The 14833-nt window shown below is 38.6% G+C and overlaps 2 protein-coding genes across 2 annotated transcripts; both read left to right on the top strand.

Annotated features, from left to right (window-relative positions):
* Nucleotides 1-9928: 9928 nt before the first annotated feature.
* Nucleotides 9929-12303, top strand: LOC101297660 (serine carboxypeptidase II-3-like). Its single transcript, XM_004306229.1, has 7 exons — nucleotides 9929-10289; nucleotides 10589-10696; nucleotides 10870-11144; nucleotides 11254-11502; nucleotides 11614-11720; nucleotides 11834-11920; nucleotides 12051-12303. The coding sequence occupies exons 1-7, from the start codon at nucleotides 9929-9931 to the stop codon at nucleotides 12301-12303; spliced, it is 1440 nt and encodes a 479-aa protein (XP_004306277.1).
* Nucleotides 12304-13275: 972 nt separating this feature from the next.
* Nucleotides 13276-14255, top strand: LOC101307609 (HVA22-like protein f-like). Its single transcript, XM_004304446.1, has 5 exons — nucleotides 13276-13322; nucleotides 13443-13469; nucleotides 13612-13734; nucleotides 13852-14116; nucleotides 14229-14255. The coding sequence occupies exons 1-5, from the start codon at nucleotides 13276-13278 to the stop codon at nucleotides 14253-14255; spliced, it is 489 nt and encodes a 162-aa protein (XP_004304494.1).
* The last annotated feature ends 578 nt before the right edge of the window (nucleotides 14256-14833 follow it).

Genomic DNA, 14833 nt, shown 5'->3' on the forward strand with positions numbered 1-14833 from the left:
CTCTACTACTACTCTCTCTCTCTCTCTCTCTCTCTCTCTCTCTCTCTCTCTCTCTCTCTCTCTCTCTCTCTCTCTCTCTCTCTCTCTCCTCCTCCTCCTCCTTTATATAAAGTAAAAGAGTATTCTAATCCTCACAAAGTCAAAATCAAGAAGAAATAAGCCACCAGAAACGAAGCAACCATGACAACAATAACCAAGCTCGTCCTAACCCTTTTCCTCTTTCAGCTCGTAACAACCGCCTACTCAAAGGGAAAGGGAGCTAAACCTGGTAACGAACCAAAACAAAATCATCCAGGCAAACCAAGCAATATAGCAAAACCAAATCATACCCCTAAACAAAATCAACCAAGCAAACCAAGCAATATAGCAAAGCCAAATCATACCCCTACTCCTGGAGGCAAGAAGCATAATCAACCAGGCAAACCAGACAATATAGCAAAAGCAGATCATACCCCTACTCCTGGAAGTAAGAAGTATTGTGTAGCTAGTCCAAACCTTGACTCTGAAGATAGCCAGCATACTATCGACGCTATATGTAATGAAAATAAGAATGTGGATTGTAGGCCCGTTCAAAAAGACGGAGTTTGCTACAATGTGAGTACTAAGCTTAGCGCATCTTACGCGTTGAATGCTTACTATGTGGCCCACGGCCGTGAACCTTTATCCTGCAAAGGGCAACTCACCACCGTGAACCCAAGTGAGGAGAAATGTATATTCCCTTGAAGAAACCTTATCTGTGTGTGTATGCTATCTCCATTATCTTTTTCAAAGGTTTTTGGTGAAGTACATTGTTAGATTTATTATGATGTCATTGTTATAGTTTTTGAAATAAGGGCTTGTGTGGCTATCCTCAAGCATTCATTAAGAAACTATTAATTAAAATTTATTATGATGTCATTGTTATAGCTTTTGAAATTGGTGTTTGTTATATTTCTATGTTATACCAATAAATTAAATTTTTAGAAAGAAAAAAAATAACCTTCCCAAATTATTGATATTTTTTACCGGATATCCCAATTATATATGATATCTTCATTTTTTTAAATACCGATGTATCTACCGAGACCTATAGTTTAATCCTCGACTCAGAGACAGTCTTTTCCTAACTTGTAACCGTAACAGCTGAGTAATAGACATTTCATTTTCTCTCACCATATCTTCTCTTATAAATAGCTATCAGTCAGGACTTGGGCAGTCGATCACATCTAGCTAGAGTTTTGATACTACCATCATATAATTTCTAGCGCCATACTTTGTTCATCAAATCATTCAAATGAATACAATTAATTGATGTTTGTCAAAGTTAGATGGGAAATATTACCAAACAAATACACTTATAACAACTATGTTGAATTTGTACAGTATAAGACTCGCTCAAAACAAAAAGATCAAGCTCCAATAGGCAGACAAAAGCTTCGGCCGAGTAAGATAGCTACCTTTTTAATTAGCTCGACTGCTTGACCCACAAATTTGAGTTTCTTTGTTACTTCTATTAGGATTATAGGTAGATATTTCAAGAGGACATTATTATCTTTATACTGACCTAGCAACCTAGTTATATATTTGTCTCTTGTAATCCTCACTCTTCATAATCAATACAATCACAATATAGCCTCTATAGTGTTCTTGCTCTCTTTATATTTTCAGTATTTCATTTTCAATAAACCATGAATTCCTATCATGGTATCAGAGCCTTGGTTTTGATCTTGGACATTTATCTCTTGCTTCCGCTTTCTCTAGCCTCTTAGTTTTATTTTTAGTTTTAGTTTTTCCCCAATTCAAAACCCTTTCTCAATTTCTTTTTCATCCCGATTTGTTTCAGCCTCAAACCTCTAAATTTCATTCTCCGCCATTTCGATTCAAACCCGTGCAGTCACCAAATCGACATTGGTTATCCATGCCCAGCCTTCTTCTCTAGTTTTTGTGGTCGCGATCTCATAATGAAATCTGACATTGAGTTTTTGGGTCTGTGTATGGGTTTGCTTATGGGCTTCATCTCCGGAGGGAGAGCCTGGGGATGATGAGGCTGTTGCATCCGACTTTGGATTCTCCATCTCTGGCCCAATCGACGGCAAATTTTGGTATCTTCTGTTCTCTGTCTTCTTTGACTCCCTCAACCCAGTCATTTTATAATTTCAAATTTTAAGTACTTTGCTCAGACTAGTCTTTGAAAGTTGGAAGTTTGAGGGTGATTTTTCAGTAGGATGGGTGATATCTTCCCAATTTTCCAACCCTATCATTGGATTTGTAGAATTGGTTTCTGGTTTAATTTGTCCTGTCAATATCATCAGTTTGCCTTATTTTTTCTTTTATCAAAGTTTAAGTTTGTGTCTGCCATCAACCAAAAAGGAAAAGGTGATGAAGCAGTTTTATATTTTTGTTTTGGCCTGGTGAATTGACTTGGCAAGTTGGATTATAAATTGGTTATATGGATCTATGTGCTAGTGTTGGTTGTTTTGGAGGATGTTTCCATATTTGATAAGGAATTTGAGATGGGAGAGATAGGTGTCATGGGTGAATATTGTGAGCTTCTATTTTCTAGGGTGATTTGTTGCAGAATATATGGATTTGGGTATCTCATACAGCTAGTATCAACATCTTCAGTATTTGATAATATTCAGTTGGAGTTGATATGTTGTATATTGCTTGATTGGTGTTGATACATTGTCTATGCAAATGCAAAGGAGTTATGTTGTTGTTAAGTTGCTGGTAAATATAATTGATTTTCAGAAGTGTAGATGAGGCATATATGCAGAAGGTTGATTATGAATTTGCAGAAGGATGATTGCAAAATGAGAATTAGCAGTGTGCAGACAAGCTTTTAGTTTTCCAATTTTTGTTAAGAACATTAAGAAATTGCAGTTTATCAACCAAGATTTTAGAGTTAAGAATTTTCAGTTTTTCATCAATATTATGGATTGCTTGCTGCCCTGCTGCCATTGTTGATCTCTCCTATGCTGCCTCAAAGGTCTACCACAACCAACAAAGTCAAAACAACTAGCTCAAGAGGGATGACGGGTTATTGAATTGGGATTTTATTTTATAATTGTAGTTTGGCTATTGTGAACTTTGTCCAACCATAATGCTTGCTCCAAGCATATGGTTGAGGGAGGGTATTAGGTTATAGGTAGATATTTCAAGAGGGCATTATTGTCTTTGTATTACTCAACCTAGTAACCTAACTATATATTTGTCCTGTGCCGCTAATGGGGAGCTCGACATGTGGCCACTATCTCACAACACACTAACGACGTTAAGTTCTTTTAATCTTCCGCCCAAAAAAAAAATACAAATCGCTGGATTCCACGAAAAATTCCTTCACCCGAATCAAATCGACCACATGTCCGTCTTCAAGCTCCAAATCCTAGCATGGAATCAACAGAGAACCACGTCGTGCTGAGTGATGTGTCGATCCCGATATAGTCATGGAGCCCGACAACCCGAACCCTGTCAGAAGAACCCCGACTGCAACGTCGTTGATTTCGTCGTCTTCAGCATCAAGCGGACTTTATCGCTGGCTTTCCTCCTGTTGGCGAACCCGAGTGTGCAGCCTGAATGGTTTAGCACTAAATCTCTCACGTGGTCTGATATTTTTTTTTTTCATATCTCATTTCTTCTCTTTCTGGAATTTTGTTGTTACAATTGAGAATTGTAATTTTTTAGATGATTGATTTGACAGATGTTGTGAGAAGAATGAGATTTGTTTTCGTTTTCGTTTCCCTTCCTTGTATGATGGGTAGTTTTACTTCAAAGGTAAATTGTAAAGTATAGAGAATTTGAGTAAGTGATGCAAGTCTGGAAGATGAGTAGAAAGGTGAGGGTTATAGTTACCAGGTCTATAATGGGTCGAATGTTTCAGATTATGAATTGATTTGGGTATGAAATTGATATGTGTTCAAATATTTCAGATTGAAATTTAATTTAAAACACGTTCAAAAGTCAAAACTTTATCTGAGATTTCATTTGGATTTCAATCAAGAAGATGGTTCTGGAGAATGATAAACTGGGTTTTACAGAACAAAAAAAGATCTTGAGTTTTTGATCTGAAGAACCACACAGAAGAAGGGATGGGAATTGAAGTTTTTGAGTTTTCATTTTTTTTTTCTTTAGCCGCATAGTAATAGTGTTAACATCTTTTAAGATAGTGGGCACATGTCGAGCTCTCATTAGCGGCACAGGTTTGGTACAGGGTATTCTTGAACAGGTGATGTGCTTCCATCTTCCTAATTATGTGTATTTTTACATACGTAATTAATACTCAAATACATGAATAAAGCTAATTCTTAAGTTAATTAATACGTAATTAATCTACTTTTATTTACTTTGTAGGAAATAAAGAGAGTTGCGGAAAACAAGAGGAAATGAAGCAAATACAGTTTTTCAGAATATGACGAATTTGTCAGCGCGGTCAAGTTTAGTCAACACAAAGAAAGAAAAAATAAAGACTTTTTTTTTGGAGGGAAAATGGAGTCGAGCTCTTTTGATTTCAAATCATATGACCGTACTAAGTCAAACTAGGAGTGTCTGAGAACAAACTTCATATTACAATGCGATGCACATATTAATTATGTATGCAATTCCAAAAGAAAACTACTAAAAAACTACTCAGAAGACTAATGTTCAAATAAACTTATTAAAACCTAGAAAGCATGTAACCTACCTCACTCAACCATAGTACCCCAGCTTCATGCATCGAGACCTAAGACCATTTCGGTGTACCTTTCCAGACACAAAGGGGGGTATGCTCTATAGTCAGGAGAAGTAGGGATCTGTCCCAAGTCCCAGCAAGGGCTTGGGACTACTCGCCACCAGTTTCTTCATTAGAAAAAGGCTCATGTATGACAGAGTCTGCCATGGAGCTTGACGACTCACCAGTAAATAGCTGTGTCTTGTTCTTGCTTCCTCGAGGCCTGCCTCTATTCTTCGGGGATTTCCCCGTCTTCTTTATGCCTAGCTCCCCACTCACAGCCATGGAGAAACCAAGGTCTTCTAGGTTTAGGTCCAGTGGCACTATAGCCAACGAGTGCTTCAATCTCTTCCCGCTCGCAGCTTCCTCTTCCTCTCGATCTCGGATGATGCCAGTAACCTTAGCTGGGTAGGGGAACGGAGCCACTTCCCTTATCTGAACTGGCCTCTTCTCTCTAAACAGTGCCGGCAGATTTGGCACCATTAGGGCAACCTGAGTGTTTGCCCTAAAAACCATAGGAGGAGCCGCCGGAGCTGCACCAATCAGAACTCCAATCCCGTCTTCAGCTTCTTGGGCGTTAGGGCAAGGCAATCCACCGTGGTTCAACATCATGCAATCCCTACACAAACCAACAAGCCTTTCATACCTGTACTGCACCTTAATCACATCCTCCGGAGACACGCGCAGTCTCCTATCCATCCTCACCGGGCTGTTTAGAGGAAGCGTGACGTGCACGTGAGTAGAGCCCCTCCTCAGTCCCGCCTGGCCAACATTGAGGACAGGTCTGATGGTCTCACCCTATCGGCCGGAGTGTGGCCTCTATGGTAAGTGCCGCCGGTAAGTCACATACCTCCACCCAAATCCAAAAGAAGTCAAGCCACGCGCACCGCCATGATATCAGAGAAGCCGTCGTAATCATTCAACAAAATCATGGCCCTCTGGTAACTCCAGGGACCTCCTTTCTTCACCCAACCAAGATCACGTTGATTGTTGAACGTGAACAAAAATCGATCCCCACGCTGCTGCACCTCCATAGGTATAGTGTCACACCCCAATTTTCGAAAAGGAAATTTTCAAAAATTTTGGCATAATATCCCTTAAAATAATATAATCCCAAAACCTGTTTCAACAAAATTTCAATGAAACTAAACTCAATGCGGAAAGTAAAATTTACACACAACTCCATATTGAGTTAAATATTACATTTCCTTGTTTACATAAACTCGAGAGTCAAGAAAATGAGACGCTCACATGAGTTTATTATTGTCTATCCCATTGTATATATAAAAATAAATATATACAATGAACAACCAAAACCCAACAAAAAACCCTGTCACTAAGCCTCCACCTCAACCCTGCTGATCCTCACCTGCAGGTCTAACCCCTACACCAAGAATTGGTGTACCGGGTTGTAAACAACAAACCCGGTAAGCTAAAAAGCTCGTATGAGTAAACTTAAAAATAACACAACATTTATCACATCTAATATTCCACAAGAGAGATTGGATCCATAATTAAAGAAAAACACACATCCAACACATTACCCAAGAAAAGTACCCATGAGTCCCAGATATTTAATAAAATACCCCTCATGACCTACAACAACACTATGTGTACCCATGGGTCCCAAATACCATACAGTATCTCCCATGATCTACACTGACAGACGGACTAGAGCTCTATTCCTAACCGCAACCAATCACCCGGCCAAAGGCTTGGAACCCGGTTTGACTGTCTAATATCAAACACAAAAATGATAAATAGCAACTTAACCGCAACCAATCACCCAATTAAGGACTTACAACCCGGTTTGGCTATTTATCAAAAAATCCGAATATCACAACATTAACCTCAACAACACAATATCACATCATTATTCTCAACCACACAATATCACATTATTATTCTCAACAACACAATATCACATCATTAATTCTATTCTTTCACATGGAAATATTTACCTGAACAAAATATAGATATTCAACAAGAATAATCTATAAATAATCAATAAACTCATGATCACATGAATCTCAAAATAGCACATAAAGAAAACTTGTTTTACCTTACCTTTGAGCCGTTGGCGATCAAGCTCATATATTTTTAAAAACAATTAAAAGCATAATATTAAATCCAACATCATCATCATTATCATCATCACATGACCATAATTAAATTTGGTTCAAAAATGAACCTTGGTGAGATTTACTCACCTAGAAATCCCGCTGCAAAACCCCCAACACAACGAAGGCAAGCCAATCACAAAATCACAAATCACCTAAAATCACACAAATAAATCCTTAGTAATAAAATACTATAGGTTATCACAATACCCCTTAACTAACCCTTAGTTCAAAGGATGACAACTTTTCAAGGTCGTCGAACTTAGAGACCCAAAATGGCTGCCTCTAATCCTCAAATCCTAACTCAACCCTCAACCAAACCTAATAACAAACTTAAAATCCTATCATACGAACAAAGCTCACAACCTAGGAATTCTACATCTCAATAAGCTCACCACAAGAAGAGCTAGCCAAAACATAGCAACCTAAGCCACAATCCTACCGGACGCGCTGCCACGCGCCGCCACAGGCGGCGGCGAGTGGGCCCCACGCGCCTCCATGGACTTCCGAATTAGAGAAAACTCTCAACAGCAAAGTTGAAGCTTGCAGCAAGGGGAGCAACTTTCATACCTGAGGCTTCAACCAATTTTGGCCGGAACCGGCCGGAAACTACCCCGAAAGGTAACCAGCAAATCAGACTACAAAACCTGCAAAACCGGCCTCAAAACCTCAAAAACTTGCTTCAATTATGCCTAGACACTGCTAAGAGGAAGAGGGGATCAAGACTCACCTAAACTTGGCCAGAAACGACGTCGAAATCGTCGGTTTTCCAGCGGGACAGCAGCAGCTCCGCCGCTTCGTGGCGGCTTCCAGGCGGCGAGACTGCTCCAGAAATGAAGAGGGCTGCTGTGGGAGTCGAATGGGACCGGTGGCGTCCGGTTTGGTGGCTGGAGGAGGAAGAACTCGGCTGAAGAAGGTGAAGGCTCGGGGAGCTCGGGTGGGAGGAGAGAGAGAGGAGGGAAACTGATTTTTAGGGTTCTAATTAATCCCACACACATTTTTTCTACTTATACTCTTTTCAAACCCGAAAACAAACTTCCTCTGAACATAACTTCTTCATACGACATCCGTTTCAGACGTGCCGCATGTCTACGAACTCGTATCAACAAACTCTACAACTTTCGTGAAGGAAGTTTTCGAAGATAACTTACAGAAAATAAAGTCAACTTTTGGCCTCTCAAAAGTCAAAGCACTTAAATAAACTCCCAAAACTTCAACTTCGCATAACCCAAAGAATTTCCATAAATAATCCTTCATTAATTAAGGGAATAATACAAGGAAAAATGATATGAAAATCTAGGGTATTACACATAGATAGTCTCCACATTGCCCGGACGGCGCTTCGAAAGGAATCGAATTGCACCGCACGGGCAGAGTTCAGTTTACCCACCAGATAAAACTTTTGAGCAACGAAACCCTTTCCTGAACTTTTTAGGTTTCTGAGATCCACAGGTTCGTCCTCTTGACGAAGAGAGAGCTTTGAGATCAAGCGAGCGGTCATGGACGCCATTGCCGCACCTCCACCGAGAACCCTAGCCTCTACCATACCGAGATCACACCCCACAACTTGTTGTCTCTCACCAAAACCCTAACCCTAGCCGTCCTAGAGAAAGAGAGAATGCAAGAGGCAAGCCGCGGTATTGTTTGTTATGCTTCTCATCTTAGGAAAAAAAAAGATTAGATTAACTAATCATTGGTTTAATTACTTAATTAAGCCATGATTAAGTTGATTTTGGTGAGTGTGTTGGTTTAGCACGGGCAACAATTGTGCTTAATTGGCTTGAGCCAATGGAATAGAGACACATGGCAGCTTGCTCTCCTTTTCCTCTAATGTTGACTGAGAGACCTAACTCATTCTGGGCTGAAGGGAGGACGGCGGCATACAGACGAAAGGGAAGGGCCACCTCAAGACCACCCTACCTCCATTCTCCTCTAACTCTCCCATTTTCCTACTCAAGACCATCTCTCTCCTATTTTCCTCTCACCACCATCACTTCTTCCCTCTCACTCTCTCATACCAAATCTTCATTAATCTCACAAGCAATTTCAAGAAGCTTCAAGAGGCATTAAGTTTGAGTATTGGGTACGTAAAGTAGGAAGTTATAAATCATGAGGAAGTTCAGTTTAGTGGCCTTGACCGGTATTAAGTACGAAACTTGATACTCATGAAGATATATTTATTTGCTTGAAATTTGTTCGTAGCATTGAAATTGCTAAAGTGATCCCTAGCACCCAAATCTCTCTATTTTATTTCCTTTATTTTTATTTATCATTGTCAATTTAGTTTTTATTATTTTTCACTCAAAAATTCCAATTACAATTTTGAAATCTTGACTCATTGTAAATAGTCATCACTAGGCATTAGTATTGATTATGCTTTGGTGCAAACCGAGGCCGAGCATTGCTAAGGCTTGGCGTGCCTTAGAGTAGCATTTTTCTTTATTTTCTTTTTCTCTTTGTTTGCATTAGTGACTTATTCCCAATTACACAAAGATTGTGGTTAGCCCTTCAATCCCTGTGGTACGATACTGGATTTAAATATTTCTCATTACTTTAATGGTCATGCTATATTGCACATTAGTTGCTCATCTAAAAGCACCAAATTACCTCCATAGTGTTCTTGCCCTCTCTTTATATTTTCAATATTTCATTTTCAATAAACCATGAATCCCTATCAACTTCCTGTTTATAGGTTATACTATAAGTTGACATCGGCATCTTAGCTATTTCTGCGAGGATATCAACGAGCTCCCCTCCAAAGTTAAAGGCTGGAGATTGTTATTTAACTATTTAATCAATTCTGGTCTAGCTGGTTTTGTGTGTATCTATCTATCAGGTCAACGAATAAAAAATAAATAAAAAAACAACTGGATGCCTTGATCTAGGCAAAAATGAGATGACAAACAACAGATCGATGCTGTATATATAAGAAATACGTTATATCCATAATCGTTCGTATGCTGTAAGCAATGGCCGTTAAACACAACATGTAGCCTCAGTAATGTCGTCCCACCAATGAACATTGGTTTCAGCACTGGTCCTGAGGTCTCTATAAATACTACTAAAAGCGCCATTGATATATATCCTAGCCACTATATATCTTCTAAGAAGCAAGATGAACATGAAGCTTTTGTTCCTCTCATGTTTGCTGCTTCTCTCTGTAGCAGTCAACAGCGCTAACCAAGTTGACAACCTCAACAAGTTGATCAAGTCTCAGAGATATCAAAAGCCTCTTCAGTCTCAGTCGCAGATTGTCTTAGATCAGGTCGGAGATAACCCTTTCTCTCCGGGGCACCAAGATGGGTCAAAAGAAGACGATAAGATTGACGCTTTGCCGGGACAACCAACCGAAGGAGTGGATTTTGATCAATATGCAGGATATGTTACGGTTGACGCTGATGCTGGGAGAGCATTGTTCTACTATTTTGTAGAGTCGCCCCAGAATTCTTCAACCGCGCCTCTGGTGCTATGGTTAAATGGAGGTAAATACCCCGTATGAAGGTTTCTTATCTAGATTGCCAACCTTTTGGCATCACGCCATCATGCACCAGTGTTAAATTAGATATATTTTAAAACGCATCGATTAGCGCACATGTGTCATTTATTAGTACATTATTATGAGTTATTTATTAACTGATCAGGGTAAGACCATATGTATTAATCACTTAATTAGTGGACGCATATGATGATGAAAATGAAATTAATTTTAATCTATGACGGGGGTTACCTCATAACAAGAAAATCTTAACCGTGGTGGTGTATCTGTTCATGCATGTTACAGGACCAGGATGCTCGTCTCTTGGATTTGGAGCCATGGAAGAACTGGGACCTTTCAGAGTCAACAGTAATGGAAATTCACTATACATGAATGATTATGCATGGAACAATGGTACGGACCGTGACCTTCTGTTTAATCTATCGATATCTTTGTAGCAACAGTCACAGTCTCATAGAGAAATTAAGCGTGCACGTATTCCGATATTCGACCAGCCTTCTCGGATTGCATATAATTCAATCTGTTTAGCTAGGCAACTTAATAAGCTGTGAATACATTCATTGCAGAGGCAAATGTACTCTTCTTAGAGTCTCCGGCAGGAGTTGGGTTCTCATATTCAAACACAACATCTGACTACCAAAACGTGGGTGACAACAAAACTGCCTCAGACTCCTACAAATTTCTTATAAACTGGCTAGAAAAATTTCCTGAATACAAAACCAGAGACTTCTACATCACCGGAGAGAGTTACGCCGGTCACTACGTACCTCAGCTTGCTTACACCATCGTCTCTGAGAACAAAGTCACGAACCAAACAAAGATCAACCTCAAAGGAATTGCAGTGAGTTGATTTCGTATTTTGTTCGTGTAATTTAATTATCAAAGGGCAAGCATGCATATTCTACAAGACTAAGTTTACTTACGGCTTTTCTATCTTCGCATATATGCAGATTGGGAATGCCTGGATTGATGCCAGTACCGGTGCACAGGGTCAATATGATTATTTGTGGTCACATGCTTTGAACTCCGATGAAACCATGGCCGGAATCAACAAATATTGCGATTTCGTTGCGTTGAATATCACAAGCTCATGTGAAAAATATATGAGTCAATCAGACAATGAGGTTGGAAACATTGATTCTTATAACATCTACGCTCCACTTTGCGGTACAGAATCCCCTGCACCCTCAGCTAGTTCAGTAAGTCTCTAACTAATTGAGATGATATATCAAAACAGATTAATAATTTCAGGAAGTGCATGTAAGTGTACAGTTTGAGTTTTATTGATGCATGTCGTATATGATCATCAGGTATATGAATTTGATCCATGCTCTGATGACTATGTGAACACTTATCTAAATCTTCCGGAGGTTCAAGCAGCTCTTCATGCTAGACCCACACAATGGTCAGCTTGCGGGTATGCATCTAATTAAAAGACTTATAGAAGTTGATTCAAGATTGAAGAAGAAGGAAAAGCAATAATGTTAACTTTTACTTAGTTAATTAACCTTAATTTCTTGGTGTGTCTAGGAATGTTGGCTGGACGGACAGCCCAGATACCGTCCTCCCCATAATACAAGAGCTCATAGCAAGTGGAATCAGATTATGGGTATATAGGTCAGCATATATATATAGCTCAAGTCATCATTAATTTCCTTAATAATGTTATCATATTAAGGCTTAAATTGATGATTATATATATATATATATATATATGTAATATGCTCAAAGTGTTGTTTGTGTACAGTGGAGACGTTGATTCGGTAGTAGCAGTGACAACTACAAGATTAGCCATAAACACGATGAACTTGAAGACAACCACTCCATTTCGACCATGGTACTCTAGCCCCGGTGAGGTTGGGGGATATGTGATTATGTACGAGGGTTTGGTATTCGCCACAGTAAGGGGAGCAGGCCATGAGGTACCAAGCTACCAACCAGGGCGAGCACTCACCTTGTTCTCCGCTTTCCTTCAAGGAGCGCCGCTTCCTTCATCTTGATCCATCGATCGATGAGAATAAACATTTTGATTTCCACCACCAAGAGCGACAGAGCTTGTCAAACTCGTAACATCCAGTTAAATTCCTGCACGATAACACAAGAGATTGTTTGAAATAACTAAAGCTAGCTGATCAAGAAGAACAAAGTAATTTACTATTTGTTATGCATGTCTGCTTTTTTTTCTTTTTTTTTAATTCAATGTTGGCTTGTTTCATTTATGTTTGCTATTAGCATCTCATTGAAAGTTCAATAGAAATCAAGGTTTATTCCCCGGCTTTGATGTAATATATACGTTTCGTCGATCTTTATGCATTTTTCTCATAAAGTGAAGGTTCACCCTAAAAATAAAACACTTTTCTTATACAAGAATATACGTATAACGCGGTTACATGTTAAAGGCCAAACTTGAAATGTTAGTTAATGTGTATAAGTTGTGTAACTTTTCTTTTTTTTTTTTTATCTTTTAAAATTGTAAAGATGGTTAGAGAATATTAAACATTTTACATAGAGTAGCTAGGATGCTGATGGGGTTTCATTAACGTGATATGCATGAAAAAGTGTTTACGTTAAAGTAAGTTATATAAGTACATAACATAATCTGCTTCGTATCAAAACGATACTACATTATCTACGAATTAGGACGGCCTACGTTTAAACTTATAGAAGGAAGGGGGTTTGATTAAGAAATTAGAAACCGAATATATAAAGTCCGATGAAGCTAGATAACATGCGTGCGTGGTAGTGAAGTTTCAGAAGTGGAAAGTTTGCAACAAAGGTAAGGTATATGTACAGTTGAGATTAGAGTTTGGTCACAGAGCAAACAATTCTTTACGTGGCTTCGTCAACCGATTCATTAACCCACTGATCTATATAAGTATATCCGTCTAACAAATTCATAATATTACTTTCCCTAGCTAATATTAGGCTTCATCAGCTTTGTGAGATCAGGCAGCTACAGCACCTTCATCAACATGGGTGTTCTTGCAACTATTGCTAAGAATTTGGATACATTGATCGGGTACGATTTCACCATCGAGTTTAAACTATATATTGCAACATTGTTTGATTTTTACCATCGAGTTTGAACTCGTTATGCTTGTGAATTAATCTGATATTCTTCGACGTTTTGATTCTACAGGCCAGGAGTTACACTTCTTTTTCCTTTGTAAGTAAAGAAACTAAATTTTATTGCATTTACTATAAAACTACTATCAACTAAAGGCAACAATTAATTGATCGATCGCTAGCTAGGATAATATATGACTAACATCAAGTCCTCCCCGATCGATGGATGATTTTATAAATAGATATGCAACAATGAGAGCAATAGAGACCCCTTCTGCACTAGACGATCAGCAGTGGCTTACATATTGGGTGTTATATTCTTTCATCACATTATTCGAGCTCTTCAGTTGGAAAGTCCTCGCTTGGTATGTTTGTTTCCAGCTGAACATTCTACAAATAAACTCTAATTAATTGATATCATATTTTGCATGCATGGAACTACAGTACGTAAATATATTGATCCGATATTTCTGGGTGTGCAGGATTCCAGTATGGCCATATATGAAATTGTTGTTCTGCATCTGGCTGGTATTGCCAACATTCAACGGGGCAGCCTATGTTTATGATAATATTGTGAGAAAATATGTGAAGCCTAGTGACTATATCAATTTCATCAGCTCATCAGCATCAAAGCGCCCAGAGGGACAGAATAAGGTCCTCCAGATGATGAGCCTGGATGCAAGGAAGTCAGTAGAGCGTTTTATCGATCAATATGGACCCGAGGCTTTCGAAAGAGTCGTCAGAGCAGTACGTTCAAATTGAATGACTAATTGTACAGTATATATATGTTTGAACTTTCAAATACACCTTCATGAATCCATTCATTATAAGCTTCAATTCTGGGTAATTTATTTTGCAGGCTGAAAGAGAAGCGAGGAAGCACTGAACAGATCTGGATATATGTCTAAGGTTCACTATATGGATGCATGCAGCAGAATAGGAACTAGTACTCTTGGTGTAAATTATATATGCATGATTCATGTGTAGCAGATCACCTAGCCTGCACATTAATGCTTGTGCTCAGTGAAATATCAGTTCTTCTGTACACTACAAGTTCATTTGATATATCACTAAAAACATGAATGCAACGCGCGGTAGACTTAAGTCATTTGATATATCACTAAAATTCTAAAAACATGAAAGGGAGTAGGGAACCAGATAATATCAAAAGAATACCATGAGTTGGATCAAACATTTTCTTGAAAAATTTAATGACTGAATTCTATATCTTCTAATCGCACTTTTCATCCCTAATTGCCTATTGGATTTCAAATCGAACTACATCGATCACACAAATGAAAACGTATTATTTCTTAGAGTAATGTTAAGTGAAAGGTGAACCACTTAGAGTTCACCTTACGTGGCAAGCTGACGTGACATATCCACATGATCAATATAAGATTTCTAATATTTTAAATTTCTGTTTTTTATTATTAATTACAAAATTTCTTTTTTTTATTTTTT

The sequence above is a fragment of the Fragaria vesca genome, linkage group LG6 (assembly GCF_000184155.1).
Source record: "Fragaria vesca subsp. vesca linkage group LG6, FraVesHawaii_1.0, whole genome shotgun sequence".
Taxonomy (NCBI): domain Eukaryota; kingdom Viridiplantae; phylum Streptophyta; class Magnoliopsida; order Rosales; family Rosaceae; genus Fragaria; species Fragaria vesca.

Coding starts and splice junctions, on each gene's coding strand:
- LOC101307609 (XM_004304446.1), top strand. CDS start 13,276: ATGGGTGTTCTTGCAACTATTGCTAAGAATTTGGATACATTGATCGG. Junction 13,470..13,611: donor GTTACACTTCTTTTTCCTTT/GTAAGTAAAGAA, acceptor TTTTATAAATAG/ATATGCAACAATGAGAGCAA. Junction 14,117..14,228: donor TCGAAAGAGTCGTCAGAGCA/GTACGTTCAAAT, acceptor TTTATTTTGCAG/GCTGAAAGAGAAGCGAGGAA.
- LOC101297660 (XM_004306229.1), top strand. CDS start 9,929: ATGAAGCTTTTGTTCCTCTCATGTTTGCTGCTTCTCTCTGTAGCAGTC. Junction 10,290..10,588: donor GGTGCTATGGTTAAATGGAG/GTAAATACCCCG, acceptor TGCATGTTACAG/GACCAGGATGCTCGTCTCTT. Junction 11,921..12,050: donor ATCAGATTATGGGTATATAG/GTCAGCATATAT, acceptor GTTTGTGTACAG/TGGAGACGTTGATTCGGTAG.